Genomic DNA, 25,195 nt, shown 5'->3' on the forward strand with positions numbered 1-25,195 from the left:
TTTTTTCCGGCTCTTGTTATGACAAATGGAGTTGGCTAACTGGATGTGCTGTAAGTAATGTCTCTTTTTGCTTTCCCCGTTTGCTGTTTCAAAGTTTTGCTACCAAAGCGTTATGGACAATGACGGGGGTATGAGATCTAAAACGTCTTTCTGAAAAATGCAAGTGACATTAAAGTAGCCGTAGTTATCTAGACAATAGCATGAGGCTACATTTTTTGGCAGGCTTAGTACTGCTGAGCAGCTGTAGATGAAGGCTACAGGACTGGCATTAGAGGGCACAATAAAGAGATGACCAAAATTCAACACATTCTGTCCAGAATAACAGATATAATGTGTTGGGAAGCACTGCTCTAGACAATAGTATGCGGCTAATTGTTTTTTTCTGTCTTTGAGAAATAAGCCCGTTTAATCAGAAAGTAATTTAGACATTTTCAGGCCTGAAGGAAAGGAGGACAAAATTTATGTTATTTATGAAATCTTGATATCCTGATCAGCAGTAAGGCAGAATAAGATTTAGAAAGGACTTGTTCTGTGGGTTTAGTATCAGACAGGTTGGGGGGTGAGTTAAGTTTTAAGATGTGGGGGTCTGTGGATCTTACAATGTGAATTTGTGCCCAGGTGAGGTAATCCTGACAAACTTGCACAGGACTGGGCAGACTGGCAGCAAGTGTAGAAGAAAATTAGGGTGGGATTGACTCTGTGGGTCTGCAAAATGATAAACTGAGACTTGAGAAAAATCAGAGGACCAGTGATGGTATGATGTGGATTTTATGAAATACAGTGGGAATGGCCAACGACTGGGTGCTCTAGTAGACCGGGCAGAATAAGATTTGGATTGGATTTATGCTATGGATGTGTTATAAGACAGATGGAAGTCCATGTGATTGGAAGATGGTGATGATTGGAAGAGGTGGGGATGTGGACATCATGGTGTGGGTTTTGGCAGAATGGGAACTGAGCAAGTTGGCAATTTAGAGACAGGTGAAGTCTAAAATTTGGCTGGCAGATACACCTGTTCCTTTCCACATCTATAGGGCAGGTTATGGGAAGAATAAGGGGACTGTGGATGTCATGGAGTGGAGTTTTGGAGCCCAGTGGAAATGGGAAAGCTGGCATCAGATTGGGCAGCAGGGTGGAAAGGGTATAACACATTTTAGGCTGGATGTGTCCTATGGGTCTGGAATTGGGCAGGCCAAGATGTGCATTGACACCATGACGAGGACCAGAACAGCTTGTGGAATGCCCTGACAGACAGACAGATAGATATGAAAGGCACTGTATAATAGATAAGTGTTGCTTCATTTCTTCGCCCCTATCCAAATTTTTTTCCCCGGCTGCCACTGGTCTGAATACTTCTGGGAATAACAGAATTCATTTTTGTTTTTACCTTTCCCAGAACACGTTTTCACTTTCTCAACATTAAGTGTTGGCTGATGGGCAAAAATGTCACATTTATCCATTTAAAATTAAATCCACAACACAATAAAGTGTACAGAAAGTCAAGGGGTCTGAATAAGTTCTGAATACATTGCAGACGACGTTCTGTAACCCTAACGCTCTCTCCATTGGGAGGGGTGGTTGACTGCCAACCTTCATGGAGTGAAGTCTTACTTAAGTGCAATGGCAGAGTGAACTACAAACACAAAAGAAAGTGAGGGAAATGCTGAAAAAATCTAAAATGAAAAAAATTCATGAACCAAAGTTCCTGTCTACTTCATGTTTCCCTACATTACTACATGAGTAGGAAGTTATTTTTTTAATTAATGAATTAAAAACAAGTTTCACAACATTGCTATATGTAATAATACTTGTGTAATTCATTCATGGTTATTCAGATAGATAGATAGATAGATAGATAGATAGATAGATAGATAGATAGATAGATAGATAGATGTGAAAGGCACTATATGATAGATAGATAGATAGATAGATAGATAGATAGATAGATAGATAGATAGATAGATAGATAGATAGATAGATAGATAGATAGATAGGCACTATATAATAGATAGATAGATAGATAGATAGATAGATAGATAGATAGATAGATAGATAGATAGATAGATAGATAGATAGATAGATAGATAGATAACATTGTGAAACAGAGAAAGTTTGGCTAAGCTCAAGGAAAAAGAAAAGCTCAATGGTTAGCAAGCGCTGTGTTTTCGCTGTTGACTACTGGCATTCCGAGATGTGTGTGAGCTCTCAACTTGGTCATCCATTCTGCTCAGTGGACTGCTTACGCCTCCCCAGACCACGTGGGTGCGACCGCCCTGGTGGCTTTGGGGACTGCCAGGGGACGCCCCAATGCCTATGGAGCCCTGAACCTCAGCACTTCCGCCACATCCGGAAGTGCTAGGGGGGGGGAAGAGGATCGGGGACACCCGGAGTGCTTTCGGGTGCGCAGTCGGCACTTCCGCCACACTGAGGAGTGCCGGTGGAAGATTGTCAGGAGGCACCTGGAGTACATCCGAGTGATTATAAAAGGGGCCGCCTCCCTCCATTCGATGGCTGCAGTCAAGTGGAAGAGGACGGAGCTCGGAGGAGAGGAGTGGAGGCGGTCAGGAGAAGAGAAAGGCATTGTACGAGACCAGGAATTGAGGGGCGATTGGTACGGGATAATGGGTTATGTGTGTGTTCACTGTAAATATATTTATAAATAAACGTGTGTTGGGTGACTTTAAAACATGTTTACCTGTCTGTGTCTGGGCTGCGCCCCACAGCACGTTCCCCCATCATGTTTTCATTAATAAATCCAGACGCTGTGTACGGACATTGCAATTGTCATTATGGACAAACATAAGCTTTATAAATGAGGCCCCAGAAGATAATAAATGAAGGCAGAAGGTGTGGTCAGGGGACAGCCAATGGTCAAAACCACGAGACCAATCAAAATCAGGCAACCATAAGCCGACAGGACAAGATGTACTCAAAGTAAAAGACAAAAACAAAGTGGTAAAAATCGTCAGTGGTCTCCTCTCGACTTTCTCGTATACTCAGACATGGGGATTGATATATGAGGAGTAAACCACAAGACAATGATTATATCTGTATATTATGTACATTGAAGAACCATTCGCAACAAATCAAATCAAATTAATAATATATTGAACAATTATTATAAAAATAAAAGTTGAATAAATCGGACTCTGCAGTTGCATGAATAAAAGGTAAAGTACCACTTCCGGTTAGCAGAAATAGCCCAAAAGTTGATAGAAATCTACGTTTTGTACCCAATACTTGTATGCCAAATTTGGTTGACCTACTTGAAAGCGTAGTCAAGTTATCGTGTTTACACACAAACACACAGACATAGTTCCAAAAATGGCACTTTTGGACACAGGGAGGTCTAAAATGTCGAAATTCATCAAAATATTGAAATCGAATTTTTGGAGGATTCCAATACTTTTCCTACACTTCGTATACAAGAAAGTCGGGGAGGTCTAAAACGCCGAGATTCATCAAAATCTCAACATCAAATTTTTGAACGATTACAATATTTTTCCCTATACAGTGGGACCTCGGTTCACGAACGTCTCGGTACACAAACAACTCGGTTTACGACCAGAGTTTTGGAACGAATTATGGTCGTGAACCGAGGTTCTACTGTACTTCGTATACGAAAAAGTAAACACACAAAATCTTACCACCACAGCCTTAAGCTAATATCGTTATGAGATTTGAAAAAGTAGTTGTAGCCACCGAGGGATGGTTCCATGTGCCATCGCCGCCATGATTATACAGTCCTGCAATGGCATTGGGTTCAACGGGACAGAACCCAAAATGGCAACATGTAAGCAAATAAAAAAATAATGGTAACCAAAAAAAAAAAAAAAACTTTATGTCATTAAAATCCAAATGTGAACTAAAATCTTCACATGTCAAAACCCCAAAATAGAAAATGAAACGCATCTATAAAAGTATCTATCAGTACACTGTGTGCCTACGAGGCGGGCAGCCACATAACTTGACCAATAAAAGCTGATCATATCAAAGGTTGCCCAAGCAATTAGCTCAAAGGTTCACAGAACGTACCTGCTTCACAGATAAGGTTTTACACTTTTTTCCTCCACAGACGTGAACTTTGATTTTGTAATTTTGTTATCTGTAGGTGAGCCTGGTATTGGGAGGCTTGTAAATGAAAAGAGCTGAAATGGTGGGAGGAAAAGTATGAAAGATCATTCGGCCAAAATGAAATGCAATCCGATGGGTGAACTATGTGGAAATACAATTCATATACAGATGGTGCGTTTCTTGTTGGCACAGTTTTATTGAATCATATCAACGAAATAATCGCTTGCTTTTCACTAACACCCACGATTTCAATCAGTTTAAAGTGCAATACAAAAGCATATTACATTTGAATTCATATCCACAGGCCTGGTGTCATAACTAGAAGGGAAACAAACGCATTGCATTTCACTTAGCGGCTGAACCAAGTGTACTGGATTCCAATTCAAGTCTACGCTTCAATCATGCCAAAACTGGCCAACCGATTGATCAATCAGCTTCAAAATGTGACACAAGGGATGCCCATAGAAAGGTGGGCAGAGGAAGGAGGGATAGTCACTATGAAAAGACTAGAAATTGGCATGAATAGGTAGGCAAGTGAGCCAGCTACTACACTAGACAGACAGACAGACAATTTTCTGGGTTGTGTCTCCAATAACTGGCAGATTTCTGCTTGTCTCCTTATTGATTTATTTTTTTGGTTATTATTTAGGTGTTTAGAAATGGCTGGACAGCACCATCTATCGTCTACATTATATAGTGAGTCTCAGTCTAGTTGCGGCCAGCATATTGTGGACACACTTTTGATGGAGTTGCAGTGACAGCAGGTTCCACTAGGTGGAGTTTTAATCTGGAATCCCTCATCAAGTGACAGGCAAGTGTTTCAGAATGGACCTCACATAACCCCAGTCATATACATTCAAATGCACATGTGTCAACTATGCTGGCGTATTTCTTCTGCTTTTTTCCCCCCACAAGGTTTGAGGTAATGGGAGTAGAAGAACAGGAGTAAGGCATACATCAGGTAAGAAGATGAAGCGCAGTTTTTTTTTTTTTAAAACATCCCCGTTTCCCCTGGTGGCTGAGAGTGGTGAGATGTTGGATGTTGGTTGGCCATACAAGAAAGAGTTACACCGTACTGTTCAAGTGAAACATAGAAGTACAAGCCTACAATTTTACAGGACAATCTCTGCAGCCTGTGTCATGACTGGGGAATCATGGTCATAAAGGATAAAGGGAATGGTTGACAGCTTTCTTTGCCATTTCCTCCAGAAAAGAAAGTCGGCAAATCCCGGACAAGACATGTGGGTCTTTTGAAATGTTATCAGCGTGGACCACTCCCTCAAAATCATAAAAAAATGGGCTTGAACTCGGAATTATTTTGGTCTTGTAATTCACATATTGTAGTACACACATGGCCACCTTCCAAATTTGGTAGGGAGGCCTGCCTGACTTTACCAACCAGGACTCAAAGAGTGAAAGTACAGTAAATGATTGTCTGAAAGGTTGTCTTCATCAATAGGGTGCCCGCTTTATACATTAATGGTAGTCGCAGTCAATGTGAAAACATTCATTCGTTGCTTCGTTTTCTCCTATTTATCAGAGAGTGGGACACAGAGGCAACGGTCTTAGCGGTGAGGCCTGTATGTCACTTTCCTTTGCCACACTTGCCAACTCATATTATGGGATTCCGTGGCATTCCTAGGCCATCTGGGAGATATAACCTTCCTAACTTGTCCTGGGTATTCTCCCAGTGGCTTGTACCCATAAAACCTCCACAGGTAGGCATCCAGGAGACTTTTGTATCAGGTGCCCGAAACACCTCAGTTTGACTCCTATTGCTGTGGAGGTTCAGCATCTCTACTCTGAGCCTCTCCCAGAAGTCTGTGCTTCTCGCTCTGTCTCTAGGGGACAGCGCAGCTATTCTGCAGAGAAAGCTCATTTCGGCCACTTGTACCCACAATCTCAGTCTTTTGGTCATTCAAGTCAAGTTGGGGAGCATGTACTGGTACAGTGCGTTGCCGCACCCACTACACAGCGAAACAACTCGGGATCCTGGTGGGCAACCCCCCAGGCAGACACGCAGCCCAGTCGTTCCCTCCGGAAATGACCCTCCATCTGCCACAACCAGGTGTTACATGGGCGACCCCTTGGCCTGGTCCAGCCAATTGGGTCCCCCAACAATGAGGATGTTATGAGCCGGATCACCCTCGGGGAAACGTGCCACATGGCCACAGTGCCGTAACTGATGTTCCCTCACAATGCAGGTAATGTGCCTCATTCAGGACTCCATGAGCAACTAAACTGCTCATTCGACACAAAGTCAAACCAATGGTACCCAAGGATTTACCGGAGAGACACAGCACCAAAGGAATCCAGTCTTCGTCTCACGTCACTGGATAGCGTCCATGTCTCACAACCATATAGCAAGACAGGAAGCACCAGGACTCTAAAGACTTGGACCTTCGTCCTTTTTAAGAGATATCAGGAGCGCCACACACCCCTTTCCAGCGACCTCATGACCCCCCATGCTCTTCCAATCCATCTACTGACTTCATAGGAAGAGTCACCAGAGACATGAATGTCACTGCTGAGGTAAGTAAACCTCTCAACAAGGTCGGCACTCTCTCCGCAAACAGTCACACTGCTGATGGCCGTGACCAAAAGGAGTCATTAAAGGCCTGATCTTTGGTTTTTATCAGGAAACTCAAGCCCAGACACTCAGACTCCTCACTCAGTCTCTCGAGCGCCCCGATCAGAGACTCCATCGACTCCGCAAAGATCACAGCATCATCAGCAAAGTCAAGATCCATGAATCTTTCTTCACCATCAGATGCCTCACGATCTGCTCAACACCCAGTCCATACAAGCATTGAACAGAGTAGGAGCAGAACACACTCCTGACGAACCCCAGAATCAAATGGGAAAAACACAGAGGTCCTGCCTCCACTCTGCACAGCACTCACAGTACCAGTGCACAGGCTAGCCATGATATCCAGCAACCTCGAAGGGATCCTGCAAACCCTCAGGATGTCCCACAGGGTAGCTGAATCAACTGAGTCGAACACTTTACGAAAATCGATAAAGGCTGCAAAGAAACTCTGCCGACATTCGCGTTTGCGCTCTACGGGAACCCTCAGTGCCAGCGACCACAACAGTCTGGTTTTACGTCTAAGTAGTCTACCATCGACGTTTTGGTCATTACCAAAAGCTTACGATGATTGGTGAGGGTAGGAGCATAGATCAACTGGTAAACAGAGAGCTTCACTTTCTGGCTCAGCTCCTTCTTCACCACTACAGGTCTGTAGTATAGTGAGAGCATAACTGCGCTTGCTGCCCCAATCCATCTGTCAAGTCTCAACCAGTTTTCCCCTCACTCATAAACAAGACCTCAAGGCACCTAAACTCCCCCAGTTGAGGCAGTAGCTCACCACCAACTCAGAGAGGACAGTCCACCCATCTCCTACTGAGGACCATGGCTTCACATTTGTAGATTCACACTCAGTCTCAAAACCGCCCCAATGTGTGCTGGAGTTCTCGGCCCGGTGAAGCCAACAGGATCACACCAACTGCAAAAAGTTGAAAGCTTTTCAAGGTGTAAACGTAAATACAGTTTCACCACAAAATTTTGCTTATAACTCTGTGGTTGAAAGGCTACTTAATGAGAAAGAATCAAGTCATGGGCCGGTATTAGATGATTTTATTAACTGGTGTAGTGAGTATTTTCTATAACTTAATACACTATTATAACCACATTTCCAAACCAAGGGACCGTCCGGCTTGTTATCAGCGCACAGTTGAAAGCTTGGTATACGTGATGACACGGGGATAGAGCACATGGCACGGATAGCTCGCACACCTGGGAAGGCACCATTAATACCGAACGACAAGAGACAGGTGTTGAAGTAACATAACATAGTAACATAGGTGTGGCAGAAAAGTAATGAGACTAGTTCCCTTGGGCAGCTACACACCGATGGAGACGTTGTTCCTACTGTTGGTGGCGGCGCTGGACGTCTTCAACCGGCATGGTCTTCAGCATGTCCGTTTCACTCTTTTGGATGTTTTCTAAAGTCCCGAAATGACGTCCTTTGAGGACATTTTTCAGTTTAGGAAAAAGTCACACGGACTGAGGTCAGGTGAATAAGGGGGCTGGGGAACCACAGGAATGCCTTTTGAGGTCAAAAATTCTGTTATGGAGAGGGCAGTGTGACATGGGGCGTTGTCATGATGGAGCATCCATTTGTCTGCAATGTCTGGTCTCACGCGAATGACTCTTTTTCTGAGCCTTTCAAGGACGTCTTTATAAAAACTCTCCAAGCTTAACACAAAATTTAATGGCACAACGTTGCTCCAAATTCCGCTGTTCCATTTTGCGTGACGCACACCAACAACACAACTTCGCTAATAGCAGTCACAAAAATCACGTAGTTAACGGAAGGAGCTGAAACTCGCACTGAGCTATGGGAGGGTACTGATACACGTGCTCTATCAAGGACAACAGCGTAGCATTACCAGATCGCTTGCAGTGTTGCCAGTCTCATTACTTTTCTGCCACACCTCGTACATTACATCCAGGCAATGTTTTCTTTCTTCTTCATAAGAGCTTCAGAAATTTGGCAAATGAGAGGACACCATTCAGTTCACCAGGCTCGTTTGTACAACTAATAGCTAAGCTGTCCCAATTTCTCCTCAAGATCCTTCTAAAAGGTTGTTAAGGTTTCTACCTCACCTCCACGTCTTGGTAGTTTGTTTCAGATTCCCACAACTCTTTGCGTAAAGAAGTACTGCAGAAAACAGAGGATAGTCTATCAGACAGATCTCAACCGCTGCTTTTGTTGCCATCAGGTCGTAGGTTCAGGTTTCCGAGGATAAAGAGAAACCATTTAAAACGAGGAGTATACCATTTATCTTAATCAAATGAGTAGCAATATTCTTGACTGCAATCTCTCTTTCGAGAAACAGATTAATTCTGTGGTCAAGAGTTGCCTTTTCCAACTGTATTATCGTGGTATTTCCCTCCACTTGCCCTTTTACCTGTTTCCTCAAGGGTAAGTATTCTCGTCAATTTCGTTATCGGGTTGGTCTACTGTTGCACTTTAAGATGAACACACACACACACACAGATAAACACACACACAGACCCTAACCACATCAGTACCCCATGAATGGCACACACACGCAGATTAACCCTTAGCACTTTAAACCACACAAGTGCTATAGGAATAACAGCCTGTCATTCAGCACTTCAAGAGACTTACTTATTTTCGGCACGAACAATAATACGATGTTTTAGTGATATCTCAGACCTAAATTTTACTTTTGGTCTACAAGAATACATTTAAACATACAAAGACTCAGCACTCTTGACTATAGGCCATTCATTAGCCAAGAATACCTTCTTTATCGTATTTGTTCCTTCTATTGAGTATAGCGCTCTCACTCTCAGCCTTATAAACCTCGCAGCACAGAAATAATGGCAAAAATCCAGCTGTCACCAGGTGCTCAAAGAAATCTAACTTATTACTTCAATCACTCTAGACATTAAGACAAAGCATTAAAAGTTAAAAGCAGCATGGTATTTAATACAAGAATAATAATAATACCACAAGAACAAAGAATACTAGAAAATAGGTACTGATAGGAAAGTCTGAATATATGTAGTCTTTAGAATAAGCTTACGAAAAGGTTACAGATGACAAGGATGAATGTCCCAGGGAGGCGTCTGATTTAGCAATCGATGTTCATGATGCCTTTCTGACGACCAGGGTCGTCTTCGTCCGTTCCTCTTCTTCTTTGCTTCTCTCTTCTTCTCCCTAACTTGCTTTCCAAACCAAGGCATATTTATTATGAAATGTCAAGCCTTGGCTTCACAACATATGCACCTGATTGGCTGGCTGTCCAAATGATTGATGAATTAATTCACTGTCCGTTTTCCCACACAACAAAACCTTTGATGTACTCTGAAGTATCAGTAGTTCTTCCTGTCCCAGGCTATAAACCAAATTGTTGTTCCTGATGTCCATCCATAAAGTAATCAATAGCCTGAGGTATCAGCTCAGCATCCTTTCCCAGGCTATAAACCAAATTAGCACTAAGCTATGAACAAAAGTAAGGTGTAAGGGAAGAAAACCTGCTTTAATTTGTGTTCGTTCATCTGTTGTCTTGTCTTGAACAAAATATAATGGAAACCAAAATGTACAGATTTTATACACCATAACACCAGCTTTATCTCTCAGCCAAGGTTAAGCCTTTATCTCATCACCTAGGGACCTTGAGAAAGTTACTCCTGCGTTTATCATTTCACGGCCTGATTACTGTAACTTGTTGTATTCTTGTTATCAGTAAATCCCCAATATGCAGGTTACAGTTGGTCCAGAATGCTGCTGCTCATTTTTAGGTCAGGCAGGAAAGTTTGATTCTATTATAGGTCTCTAATTTTATAGCCTCTTTACATTGGCTGCCAGTTAGGGTTAGAATTAAGTTTAAAATATTGCTGCTGGTTTTTAAAATCACTATACGGATATGCACCCGCCTATTTATCTGAACAAGATGCAGAGGACAGAAAGATATGGAAGAAGATGATCCGCTGTGGCAACTCCTAACGGGCGTAGCCGAAAGAAGGAGAAGAAGTGTGTTACACACCAGCCATCCAGAGAGCTTGGATCTATCAGTCAGTCGTCTTTTGTGGTCCCTCGTACTAAGTGCAAAATTAAGGGGGTCAGGACATGTGCAGCTGCTGTCCCTCGTCTGTGGAATTCTTTACCTCATTACATTAAGTGTCACCTTCAATTGACCTGTTTAAACTTGGCTGAAGACACATTTCTGTTCTCTAGCTTTGAGTGACCTTCATTGTCATTGTTTACACATGTTTTAAACAACTATTATCATACACTGATAATTTCTGTATTATCTAGATCTATTATTTTTTATTTATTTATTACATTACATAGGTATCTTTATATATAAAATACACTACCGTGGTTGTTCATTTGTCTGTCCAGGATTTTAAATCACCTGTAGCTCGCAAACCGTTTGACCTATTGATGTGAAATTTGGTACACATATACTATGTGACGTTTACAATCCGCTTTCCGGGTGATGATTGACCTCCAAGGTTATTCCTCTTTTTACTTTCTTGTAGAATCAACTCTTGGCAGCGGGCAGTAGGGCGGCAGTGTGGCGCATGCGTACAGGTGCCGTTCTCATCCCTACCACCTTCGCCGTCACTTCCCCTACCTCTTCATATCTTACATCATTCTTGAGGCAGATTGAAGACTAAAGTGCCAGGTTAAGTGAAAAAATAAAGAAAAACGTACTAATTGCCACACAAACAATGACTTAATCAGTTTTAATGCGAAAAGTTGCAGACGAAAGAAGAGGAGAAGCGGCCGCTAGGATGGAGAAAAGAAGAGCTGCTCAGGAAGAAGCAAGTGCATCAACCTCTGAGCAAACAAATGATAAACGTACAGAGAAAGAGGAGGAAAACTAGGAATACTCAAGTCAAGTGTATTCACTGCACGTTATCATGCAGTGCACTGTTACTGGTTGACTATATTTATGGATCTAGATTGCAAATACCATACATTGCATCAATGTTCATATTGCTAACTACACGTCAATATTGCTGCTACTTCTTTGTCTTGTCTTTGCTCAATGTCTTGTTTGTGTTTTAGAATTAAAATTTAAATTATTTTTAAATTATTATTTGCGCTTCATGTTGTTACACTGTGGACCCTGAGCTTTGCAATTTCGTCTATCTGTATACTTGTATATGGTTGAGATGACAATAAAGTTCACTTTGACTTTGATACTGACCTCCTCTTAGTCATTTATGTTGTTCCAAGGCACTGCTGGCTTGTAACAGTGATGGACTAAAAGCCAGAAGTCTGCATGACCATCATCATCAAGTCCGTCCGTGAGAACCCTAAATCCAAAGAGGACTGTTTCATTTATGTTAGGTAGAATGTCCAGAGGGGACTGGGCGGTCTCATGGTCTGGAATCCCTACAGATTTTATTTCTTCTCCAGCCGTCTGGAGTTTTATTTTTGTTTTTTCTGTCCACCCTGGCCATTGGACCTTACTCTTATTCTATGTTAATTAATGTTGACTTATTTTAATTTCTTATTTTGTCTTTTATTTTTCTTCATTATGTAAAGAACTTTGAGCTACTTTTTGTATGAAAATGTGCTATAGAAATAAATGTTGTTGTTGTATTGTGTTTTATTCTGTTTATTTTATTCACGTTTACTGCATATTTGATTGTTAAGCACTTTGGCCACAGCATTACTGATGTTGTATTAAATGTGCTCTATAAATAAACTGACTTTAACATTCTCTCTGTATAAAAACAACAAACTGCATTGTTTCCTCAAGGGACAATACGTTTGAACTGAACTGAGTACTCTACTCTCCTTTCACAGACATACTCAAAGCATTTTGATCACTCCTCATTATCATATATGGAAATACACAAATATGATTTATAAAACAAATAAATAATACTACTACTATTGTGGCCATAATTTCATTTACAGTTTGGATAGAGAGGAAAAAAAGGAAATAATTTATAAAAAAAAACAAAACTCACACTTTGGTGAGCTGTTTAGCTGCTATAAACTGACTGAATAGCCTCACCTACAGTAGGAATGGCACCTGCCTTACAACTGGCGCGTCCCGACAGCGTAAAAAACTTAACTAAGTGGGTTCAAAAAATAGAAGGATGAACATCAACAAACTAAACACTGGATGCAAATCCATCAAAACCAAGTGATTTCAGTTAAAAGTCAACCAAGAAATATCATCTCCATCCTGCCTTGAATGAGCGTGTGATAAATCTCACCGCTAACTGTCAAAAGTATAGGGTGGAAAATTCTGGAATGAGACCCTGTAAATGCGGATCAGCCCCATAGTTCATTCTTCACACAGCAGTCAGGGATGACCAGCTTACCTTCCTGGATAAATCACAACGGCGCTGGTAATAAATTTAAGAGCACTGAGGCGGGCAGAGTTAACGGTTTTCATATTCCTATAAAAATTCTGCCAGCCAACAGCTGACATAAAGAATGATTGTTCAATCTTTTGCTGTTTGTGAAGTGTGAAACAATCTTTCCTTTATGAGCATAAAACCCCTACCTTAAAGGAAATGATAAGTTTGGTATTTTTCAAGTCAAAAGTTTTTGTTAAAAATCACATTCAAGGTATACGTTTCATTTGACATGAGAATAATAATAATAATAATAATAGATTTTATTTATATTGCTCTTCATATTTTAGAAATCTCAAAGTGCTACATAGTAAAAACAAAAATAATAAAACAAGAAAATCTATGTATGCTTTAACAAAGTATCTTTCTAAAAAGATGAGTTTTTAGATTCCGTTTAAAAACATTAGTCGACTGTGGGGCTCTCAGGTAGTCTGGAAGGGCGTTCCACAGTCTCGGCGCCACAGATGAAAAAGTCCTATCACCCATACTGCGAAGCTTGGTTCTAGGGACTTGGAGAGTGTTAGTGTGTACAGAGCGGAGAGTGCGTGAGGAGGTATGAAGGGTAAGGAGTTCCTGTAAGTAAAGAGGGGCATGTCCATAGATGCACTGATGGGTGAGGAGAACGACCTTGAACTCAATTCTGAGTGGAACAGGGAGCCAGTGAAGGGTTTTCAGGATTGGGGTGATATGGTCATGCTTTCGCACCCTCATCAGGATCCTGGCAGCGCAATTCTGAATATACTGGAGTCTCTGAATACTCTTGCCAGGAATCCCGATGAGGAGCGCATTACAGTAATCCAACCCGGAGGAGACAAAGGCATGGATGAGCTTCTCTGCATCTTCCAGGGTGAGAGTTGGTCGGAGTTTAGCGATATTCTTGAGGTGGTAGAAGGAAGACTTACAGAGGTGTTTGATGTGGGCGTCAAAGGTGAGTTGAGGGTCCATTTTAACACCCAGATTGGTGACAGATGTGGAAAGGGGAATGTTTTGGCCAGCGAAAGTGATACTGGTGATGGTAGAAGAGCGGAGATGGTGTGATGTGCCAACTAAGATGGCTTCTGTTTTGGATCTGTTTAGCTGAAGAAAATTGAGCCTCATCCACGCCTCTATCTCCTCCAGGCAGGTAGTCAATGTAGAGATTGGCAGAGGAGCAGTAGAGGAGGTGGGGGGTAGTCCTGAGGTAAAGCTGAGTGTCACCAGCATAGCAGTGAAAAGATAAACCATGTCTGCTAATGACATTTCCAAGGGGGCGCATGTAGATGGTAAAAAGGATGGGGCCTAGCACAGAGCCCTGTGGGACACCACAAGTGACGTTGTGGGTATGAGATTTTGCGCTGCCCAGGGAGACGTGCTCAGCTCTGCTGGTCAGGTAAGATGTGAACCAATTTTGAACATTTCCAGAGAGTCCAATGATGTATTTCAGGCGGTGAAGGAGAATGTTGTGGTCTATTGTATCAAAAGCAGCTGTCAGGTCAAGGAGGATGAGTAAAGAAGGGGAACCAGTATCTGCTGTTATCAGAAGATCATTGGTGACCCTGACCAGGCTGTTTGAGTGCTATGGCCAGGGCGGAAACCAGACTGAAACTTTTCAAACAGATTATTCAGTTTGAGGTGGTCATGAAGTTGAGTTGCAACTATTTTTTTTTTTTGAGAGAACTTATGTTCTACAATGTGGCTTTTTTTTTTTTTTTTTTACAAATTTCTTGTTATTAAAAGTGGAGTTCATGGGGGATCAGTGCAAAAGAACAGTGTTTCCCAAACTCGGTCCTGGGGACCCCGTGTGGCTGCAGGTTTTTGTTCCAAGCACCTTCTGTTTTTAATTGAACTCCTGGGCTAATTAAGTGAACTGATATTTCCCAAGTCCTGTGTTTAGGGAACAATATAGAAATTAGAAAACTAAGTTTGCTAAAAAAAAATATTAAAATGTGCCAAGCAGTTATATAGGAATATTTTTTTTCTTTTTAACAGTATTTTCATCTTGATTTTCATTCTACTTTTCTAGGTGTTCTAATTGTTTAATTAACCCATTATTTACTAATTAGTGGGTCTGACTCTAAAGTAGTTGCAGCCTTTGATTATTTAGTGTTGTTTTCCTGGGTGTCTGCTCTGCTCATTTTAAATTATCATTAATAAGATACAACGGGTTCGCTTCCCGGGTCCTCCCTGCGTGGAGTTTGCATGTTCTCCCCGTGTCTGCGTGGGTTTCCTCCGGCTCGGTTTCCTCCCACAATCAAAACCATGCAGGTTAGGTGGATTGGCGATTCTAAATTGGCCCTAGTGTGTGCTTGGTGTGTGGGTGTGTTTGTGTGTGTCCTGCGGTGGGTTGGCACCCTGCCCAGGATTGGTTCCTGCCTTGTGCCCTGTGTTGGCTGGGATTGGCTCCAGCAGACCCCCGTGACCCTGTATTCGGATTCAGCGGGTTAGAAAATGGATGGATGGAAGATACAACGGAGGGGGAAAAACTGCACAGAGAAAGGGCAAAGCATAATGAAATCAGCAAAAGAGAGTTAAGCATTTAAAACTATAGCAAAAGCAGAAATATTTCTAAATGTCTTATAAATGTAAAATTCACGCTGCTATGCTTTTCTGAATGTCGAATAAAAGAAAAAAAAAAAAATACCAGCTAATTAAATGAGATCCGTGTGATCATGTGTTGTCACTGATTAGGAATCCGGTTGGAACAAAAACGTGCAGCCACAGGGGGTCCCCAGGACCGAGTTTGGGAAACACTGCAAAAGAAGACCCCCCAAATGGCAATGTCAAGGTACGGTAGGCCAGGACCCTTCCCTATCAATTCTCTTCATTCTGGGGCACCACAGAACCCTCCAAAAAACACGGCACAGCGCTTGGCTGAGGGAAGTAGTAAAGATTCAGCACCATTATGACACTCCATGCCAGTGCATGCGGCCACTTGAATGACTGACAATCGAGGCTTTAACCCCCACAGAAAAAACTGCCTACTTAACGCCATTCCAGGCCAAAAAACTGCTCCTGTTTCCGTAATCATTTTTTACTCACATCATGTGTTCTGTACAGTGGTATACAAAAGTATTCCAACCCCTTGAAGGCCATCATGACTTTCTGCAGGACAAAAGATTTATACACAAATGTATCCATTCAATGTTCTTAATATGAACTCTTATGCTGTGACAATACATTCCCAAAGTCAAAATAAACCTTTTTCGGTAGATGCTTAACTGAAGAAGAAAAACTCAAAAGTTAGTGGTTGCATAAGTATTTAAACCTGTGATATTTACACAAATTAATCACAAATAACACAAAGGTGACAGTCACTTGAGCATAATTAAACATAATTAGGTACTACTCGTGAGACCTTTATATCTCTCTGGATATAAAAAGTCCTTGTTGGACAATCACTGCAAAAATGAAGACAAAGGAGCGCTCTGCTGATGTGAGAAAGAAACAAAGTCATTGAAATACACAAGGCAGGAGATGGCTAGAAAAAATACCAAAGATTCTGAATGTCACGTTAAGCGCTGGTGGATCCGTCATCGGCAAGTGGAAGGTTCATCACAACACCCAGACTCTCGCTAGAACAGGCTGCCCCTCAAAACTAAACATCAGAGCAAGCCGTTGACTAAAAAGTCCAGGGAGGCAGAGGTCCACAATGTCAAGAGCTCTCTATAAAACAGGCCTCTGTGGGAGGGCAGCAAGAAAGAAGCCATTCCTTAAGAAGGTCCACACAGAAAAGCACATATAACGTGGTGGATGGCCGGGGCTCAAGACACCTTCACACTGGACCAGGGGAGCATGTTTTCCCCTGGAGCGCAAGATGGCGGCCCCCCTGTGTTGCAGCGATGTCTAGGACTCCCACAGGGAGGTCTGTGGGTGCCACCAGGTGATACTGCAGCAACTGTTGAACCATCATGGGCACTTCTTCCACCACACCCAGAACTGCTGCCGGAAGTAAGTTAAACACCTGAAGCAATTCCAGGTGCTTTATATAAGGGGCAAGCAGACACTACTTGGTGAGCCAGAGTTGGGAGGAGGGAGACGAAGCTTGCCAGAAGAAGTGGACGAGAAAAAGAAGAAGATAAGAAAATAAAAGAATTGTCTTATGCTTATGCTTGGGACTGTGTGTTACACTTGTGGGGAACGGGGAAGGTGTTGGCATTGTGCCTCTGTGTCTGTCTGTGCCAGGTTGGGGCAACGGTGCCCACCTTGGAGGTCCACAGTGGCATTTGCTACAAAGCACGAGAAAGACCCAGTTAAGATGTGGGAGAAGGCTTTATGGTCAGATGAGACCAAAATAGAACTTCTGGCCAGACTTCAAACAGGTATGTGTGGTGTGAAACTAACACTGTCCATGCCTTAAGAAACAGCATAGCTACGGTGAAATATGGTGGTGGCAGCATCATGCTATAGGGGTGCCTTTCATGTGCTGGGACTGGGAATCTCGTCAGAGTTGAAGGGACAATGGATGGACACAAATAGCTCACAAAATTACAGGAGAATTTGTTCCAGTCTCCTATGAACCTACAGCTTGGGAGAGGACTTCTCTTTCAACATGACAATGACCTTAAGCATAAGGCCAATGAGACACTGGGATGGCTCAAAAGCAGAATGGTGTATGGTTTGGAATTACCAAGTCAAAGCCCTGCATTTAACCCTACTAGGAATTTGTGGCACTATTTGAAAACTGCCGTCCAGAGGCGCCATCCCACCAATCTAGAGGATCTCTGTAAATTCTGCCAAGAAGAATGGGGAAGAATCGCTCATGAATAATGTGCAGAACTGGCCCATACTTAACATACCCAAAAAGAATTAAGGTGTTACTGCAGCAAAAGGGTCCTCGACAAAGTGTCAATGTGTAGGACTTGAATACTTAAGCAAAGTTTTTCTTCTTCCGTTTAATATCTGCAGAAAATGGTTTATTTGGACCTTGGAAATGTATGGTTATAGCACAAGAGTTCACGTTAAAAATACCGAACAGATAAATGTGCACAAATCTTTTGCCGAGCAGAAAAGTAAGATGACTTTCAAGGGGATTGAATACTTTTGCACGGCACTCTACATCAGCGGTTCCAGAGCCTTTTCAGGTGGTACGCATCGCGGTCCCTGAAATTTAATTTATCTGTGCAAAACCCTTTATGACAAGCCTGTTGTGAGCAAAAACCAATGAAACTGCTTAAATACAATAATACAGTGATGTGAAACACTATTTGCCCCCTTCCTGATTTCTTATTCTTTTGCATGTTTGTCACACAAAATGTTTCTGATCATCAAACACATTTAACCATTAGTCAAATATAACACAAGTAAACACAAAATGCAGTTTTTAAATGATGCGTTTTATTATTTAGGGAGAAAAAATCTACATGGCCCTGTGTGAAAAAGTAATTGCCCCCTGAACCTAATAACTGGTTGGGCCACCCTTAGCAGCAATAACTGCAATCAAGCGTTTGCGATAACTTGCAATGAGTCTTTACAGCTCTGGAGGAATTTTGGCCCACTCATCTTTGCAGAATTGTTGCAATTCAGCTTTATTTGAGGGTTTTCTAGCATGAACCGCCTTTTTAAGGTCATGCCATAGCATCTCAATTGGATTCAGGTCAGGACTTTGACTAGGCCACTCCAAAGTCTTCATTTTGTTTTCTTCAGCCATTCAGAGGTGGATTTGCTGGTGTGTTTTAGGTCATTGTCCTGTTGCAGCACCCAAGATCGCTTCAGCTTGAGTCGACGAACAGATGGCCAGACATTCTCCTTCAGGATTTTTGGGAGACAGTAGAATTCATGGTTCCATCTATCACAGCAAGCCTTCCAGGTCCATAAGCAGCAAAACGACCCCAGACCATCACACTACCACCACCATATTTTACTGTTGGTATGATGTTCTTTTTCTGAAATGCTGTGTTCCTTTTACGCCAGATGTAACGGGACATTTGACTTCCAAAAAGTTCAACTTTTGTCTCATCAGTCCACAAGGTATTTTCCCAAAAGTCTTGGCAATCATTGAGATGTTTCTTAGCAAAATTGAGACAAGCCCTAATGTTCTTTTTGCTTAACAGTGGTTTGCGTCTTGGAAATCTGCCATGCAGGCCGTTTTTGCCCAGTCTCTTTCTTATGGTGTAGTCGTGAACACTGACCTTAATGGAGGCAAAAGAGGCCTGCAGTTCTTTAGACGTTGTCCTGGGGTCTTTTGTGACCTCGCAGATGAGTCGTCTCTGCGCTCTTGGGGTAATTTTGGTCAGCCGGCCACTCCTGGGAAGGTTCACCACTGTTCCATGTTTTTGCCATTTGTGGATAATGGCTCTCACTGTGGTTCACTGGAGTCCCAAAGCTTTAGAAATGGCTTTATAACCTTTACCAGACTGATAGATCTCAATTACTTCTGTTCTCATTTGTTCCCGAATTTCTTTGGATCTTGGCATGATGTCTAGCTTTTGAGGTGCTTTTGGTCTACTTCTCTGTGTCAGGCAGCTCCTATTTAAGTGATTTCTTGATTGAAACAGGTGTGGCTGTAATCAGGCCTGGGGGTGGCTACGGAAATTGAACTCCGGTGTGATACACCACAGTTAGGTCATTTTTTAACAAGGGGGCAATTACGTTTTCACACAGGGCCATGTAGGTTTGGATTTTTTTTTCTCCCTAAATAATAAAAACCATCATTTAAAAACTGCATTTTGTGTTTACTTGTGTTATATTTCACTAATGGTTAAATGCGTTTGATGTTCAGAAAATTTTGTGTGACAAACATGCAAAAGAATAAGAAATCAGGAAGGGGGCAAATAGTTTTCCACACCACTGTGTATATATGTGTATATATATATATATATAAATTCTTTTCGCGTTTGAAACAGAAATTACGTATGACCACAGAACATATTATAATACAGGAATTCATCACTTCGTTTGTGGATGCCATTTTTATATCGTCTTTACGAATTGCTATTATTTGTGTGAGAGTTATTTTACTGATATTGAAAAGAAGTAAACACAAACACGCCAATCTATCCCATAGAAGTGCGCCCCGTGTCGCCCTCTCCCAGCCCTCCTCTCTGGACTCCAGCGCTTAAGCCTTCCGCCACCAAGCGCGTTCTGACAGAGAAGTTTTATTTGTTCGTCCACGTGCCTGTGTTGGAAACTGCCACATTCTAACTTTTTTTTAATTGGCAGTACTTGATGATAGAAGAGATGAGGAAAACAGCTTTGCGTCTTTCTACTTTTTAACTGCGCTGAGCTGTAAACAATGTGAAGATGAGACCGCCTTCAGCGGCGAGGGGTCGTGAGAACAAAGTGGACGCTGGGAGGCGTGGAATGTCTGGCTCCTCTGCCGGGTCGACAGCTTCACAATTTTTGGCAGTGTCCTCTCTTCTTGCACTGTTTGTGACACTTTAAGTGCCCCGTTGGCTCCTTGGACAGTGGAAATCTTTGCAAATGAGTGTAATCACCGCCATCGAAGCGTGACTCTCTTGGTAAATTCGGGGCACGGCTACTTACTGTCCCTTAAGGCGAGTTCATGTGACTAAAACCCCGCAACATTCAAGGTTGCTTTTGTGATGAATTCTTTTAAGAAGGAGGAGGGTTTACATCTAAGAAGATGTACCGACCTCTTCATGTGAAGTATTGGACTTAGGAATTGTTTGGATCTTCTGCCCGTTTAGCACGGAAGGGAAGTGTCCACATTTCTCAGAATAATTTTTCTCTTAAATCACAGGCACGTAGTGCAAAGGTTGTCAGGCAGAAATTTGCAGGATCTCATAGAAAATGTAATATCTATACCACAGCGGTCGTGTAGCGCCTTTCACAAGGGATCTGTTACTGAGAGATGATCCAAATACTTTTAAGCTGCTGCTGTTTGTGCTACTTACCAGTTGTGTTATAGAGCCATTAAAATGTACTTTACCTGAAAGCACTCCAGTACTGCTCAATGTATCTTTACTTCTTACATGTTAATGTTTTACTGTTTAATAATTTATATACTACATTTTATTTTCTTCCCTTGCACTCAGTGAGCGAAGCCACTGGGTAATCAACTAATCAATAATAATAATAATTTGTTACATTTATATAGCGCTTTTCTCACTACTCAAAGCACTGCCTACCACACAGGGAGGACCCGGTGATGCAAACCCACAAGCTCCTTACTGCAAGGCAGTAGTGTCACCTGTGTTGGCCTCAAATCTAAGTGTCATGTCTGGAGGACACCAGGCACCGCTCATCACCTGCACAATACCAGGTCACCTACAGTGACGTACGGTGGTGGCAGCTTCAGGCTGTGGGTTGTTATTTTGCGTCAGAGACTGGGTTGAGGAAATACTGAATGGAACAAAGAACAGAGATACCTTTAATGAAACACTCTGGACCTCAGACTGGGCTGAACTTTCACCTTCCAACTCTAAACACAAAGCAATGACAACACAGAACCAGAACTTTAGAGACCAGAGATTAACAATCACCCACCGACAGCCTCCATCGAACCTGACAAGAGTCTGAGAGGATCTGCAGACACAAATAGCAGGAAATCCCCAAATCCAGGTGTGTCAAGCTTGTCATGTCATACCCAAGAAGACTCCAGGACGGAATTGCTGCCAGAGGTACTTTAAGTACTGAAAAGAAAAAAAAAAAGATCTTAATATTTGTGTCAATGGGAGATTTCAATGTATTTTTAAATACATTTGTAAACATTTCTAAAAATCCAGCTTATGCGTCGTCATTCTAAGTTCCGAAGGGTTGCTTGATGAGAGAATAACAGTTTCGATGACTTTAAAACAAGGCTGCAACTTAACAAAATGTGTGAAAAGTGAAGGGGTCCAAGTACTCCGAATGCACCAGCCGTATAATCACAAGCCCATTTAATTCATTCAGGGATGAGCACAGGTGCAGATGTCCCTTGCTGTCCCACCACTTTTCATTTATCCCAGCAGTGCCAGAAGCAATGTTACTCTGTTGGGCCCTTGAGCAAGGCCCATAACCTGCAGTTGCCCCAGAGGTGTTTGTGCAAACAGCTGACCCTGCGCTCTGAGCCCAAGCTTCTCTCTGGAGAGTAAGTTGGGGTACGTGAAAAATAAATTCCTAATGTAAGAAATTGTATACAGCAAACAAAGTGAATTAAGATTAAAATTCCAGGCCCTCACATGGAGAGGATGGCTACAAACCTGGGACCTCTGAAATAAAAGAAGCAACGTACTTGTTCAACTAAAGCAATGGCTCCCAACCTTTTCTATGCCCCACACCCCTAGAAAATGTCTAATTTATGTTTGCTCACCTACATAATTAATATCTCATTTGAAGATGTCACATGTTTGAACCACTTACAGTACTGTGGGTGAACAAAATTATAAGTGTTTAACTCCGCAAAAAAGTTAAATATAAATGGAGCAATTTACCTTTAGAAATCACAATAATCTTGTAAATGTGTCCCTTCTGAAGCTCAGACAACTGATTGTTGATCTGGGGATTGGGGTATCCTGTGAAGCAATGGTCACCGGTGTGCCACAAAGCAATGAAACACAGTAAATGAGCTTTGTACCCCCATAACATCTGCACTGCAGTTCAAAAACAGATGTGCCACACAGTTAAAAATGCTGCACTGCTGCTAGGACCACCAGGAAGAGAGATGGGCCAAGTGAAAGCAGCAGGTCCTTGTATCCAATTCAGTCCCACATGACAAAAATGTCAAACCTTGAAATCAGAGATGTTTCATGATCAGGGCTTGCAGAGAAATCAATAAAAGACCTCAACCTTCCTTACAGAATATTGCAAGGTCCAGACTTCATTTGTTATTCACCTTCATGACTGCTCCACCAGCAGCAAGGAACCCACGAGAATGCACATTTCTGTGGCTTATTCTCAGGTGACAGTTGCTCCTACAACGCTCGACTCTTTCCATAGTATAGAACAGAAGCAGTAACTGATAAATGACCTACAAAAGACTTCCACTGCAAAACACCAATTGCACCACAATAAATAAGGACAACGCACCTCACCCCCTGGGGGTTCAGGCACCTGAACTAAAGGAAACACACTGGACCTTGAATGAGCGAGTGGGCTTCTGACATCTAAATCTCAACTCATATTATGCAGTGGGCTCTTTCTGTTTAGCTTGCTGCCCCCGATACCCTCACACGGAGGCCAACTTAGTCATCAGTCCACCTACCACATATCTTTTGGGATGTTGTGGGATGCAGACATGGAGAAACCATGCAGATTCCATACAAACGCAAACAAGGCATGAGACTTCAAACCTAGGACACTATCTATCGATCTATCAGGCAGCAGCGTTACTGCTCCATAATGCCACCCTTGAGGAAGGATATGAGCCAATTTTCTGAATTTAGGAATAAAGTCATAAATATTTAAATAAACAAAAGTTATGCTTATCATGAGATGTGACACAAGCCAATGGGGAAAAAAAAAAACTACCCCAGCATATCCACATAATTCCACAAAATATATAATAATATCCAATTAAAAAAAAATAATAATAATAATATCCACAAAGATTAATCAAGGCTTTAAGTAAAACAAAGAGCAATCTCCTCACAAGACAGGTTGATGTGCAAAATGGAAGCCTAGGTCACTTGATACTGACCAAGACACTCTAATAGTAAAATATGGAGTAAAGTTACACCTTTTTGAAAAAATCGTTAGAAAAGACATTTTATCAAGCGTTAGTAACCACCCATACAATCAGATTGTGATTCAGACTACGAATGCCATGAATGTAATTACCCCGATCTACAAGCTGTGGGGAGCGAAGAAAAAGCACGGCTCCACTTGTGAATAAAACATGTGGTGTGCTGCACTTGTGCCTAGCGACTATAACTCTATATATAGTATAATTAATATATAACATATCTATATATATCTATATCTCTATATAGTAAAATTAACTTATACATATGTCTCTCTCTATATAAATATATATATATATATCTATATAGAGTAAAATAAATACAGAACATGTCTAAATATATATATATATATATATATATTATAATCAATGTATAACATATCTATATATAGTATAATTAATGTATATCTATCTATATCTCTATATACCTATATCTATATAAATAAATCATCACTGTAAGGAGAAGGGTCAAAGATATCTGCATATTGTTTGACACTTTGTAGTGGGACTAATTACCCATAATGAAGAGAGAACAGTCAAAGGTGATCAAAAGCTGACTGCAATTGCAGAAAATGTTTGCCTGGAGTGAATGTAACAATTCTTGTTAGCTGCTGTTAGTAGAGGTACATACCAATTCAAAAAGGCACATACAAGAACAGTCTTACTTGAGAAGGTGATGCTAAGAACCGCTCTGTAGACAGGCAGCTATCAAGGTCAACACACTCTGAAGACTACAGAAGCCTTAATGTTCAGCATCTGTTATGAAGCAATTAACTTTTAAGAAGCAGATAACCGGTAACAGCTTAGCATCCAAACACTGGTCCTTGCCCAAAGACTGCCCCAACTCCAGACACCCTTTCAAAAACAGGATAAATCCAAAATGTGGAGATAAAGGCCACAAAACATGTTTTTACACAAAGATTTTATATTATGGAAAAAGGGGAAGTAGAAAGTTATAAAACAAGTTTTTTTTTCTGTATAAAAATTGTTAACTCTACATCATTCAAATCTACTCAAGTGTCTGAATGGAAATGAGCACGAGTATCACATTAGCTGCAAAAACCAAGATGGTCTCTTACAGTATGCTGTCCCTTACCATACCTGAGCCATGCAGTGAGCAACTGTATGTGAAAATTTTCACTTCATTCATTGATACATTTCCCTTTTGTTTCAATGATACAATTATGCAGTTTTAATGTGTCTGTATTATACAGCCTCTTAGTACAAAGGAGGAGCAGGGGTGGGTGTTTTAAAAAAAGAGGTGTGCTTCATCTCAGTTTCTGCTGTCCCCTTGTTAAATCCCATGGCCTTAACAGAGGTGAGTCTACAAATGCTTGTCACAAGACCCCCCCTATGTAAAGACTGCCTCTGTCAGCTTGGCCCTTTTGCAAACAGATTCGCAGTCAGAGTCCTTAGAGGCCTGCAGCTCTTCCACTTTCCCTCCTCTGACTGGAGATGCTGCTGCATGGCCTGTGCTTCTATACATAGTTCCATTCTGGTAGCACTTTTCTACCACTTTCACTTCTTGGGAGTCTTTACATTCCATTTTAAACTTTGTGTCACCCTCTTCTCCACCTTCTTCAGGTTTTGGTGCCTTAAAG

At 41.7% G+C, this 25,195-nt stretch overlaps 1 protein-coding gene across 1 annotated transcript in view; it reads right to left on the bottom strand.

Annotated features, from left to right (window-relative positions):
• Nucleotides 1-24,514: 24,514 nt before the first annotated feature.
• The window catches only part of sirt6 (sirtuin 6), a 25,297-nt gene continuing 24,616 nt past the window's right edge, over nt 24,515-25,195 (bottom strand). The window contains exon 8 of the mRNA XM_039766963.1: nt 24,515-25,195. This exon is cut by the window's right edge and continues 122 nt beyond it. Coding sequence (XP_039622897.1) covers nt 24,946-25,195 — 250 coding nt within the window. The 3' untranslated portion in view covers nt 24,515-24,945.

This window comes from Polypterus senegalus, chromosome 10 (assembly GCF_016835505.1).
Source record: "Polypterus senegalus isolate Bchr_013 chromosome 10, ASM1683550v1, whole genome shotgun sequence".
Classification (NCBI taxonomy): Eukaryota; Metazoa; Chordata; class Cladistia; order Polypteriformes; family Polypteridae; genus Polypterus; species Polypterus senegalus.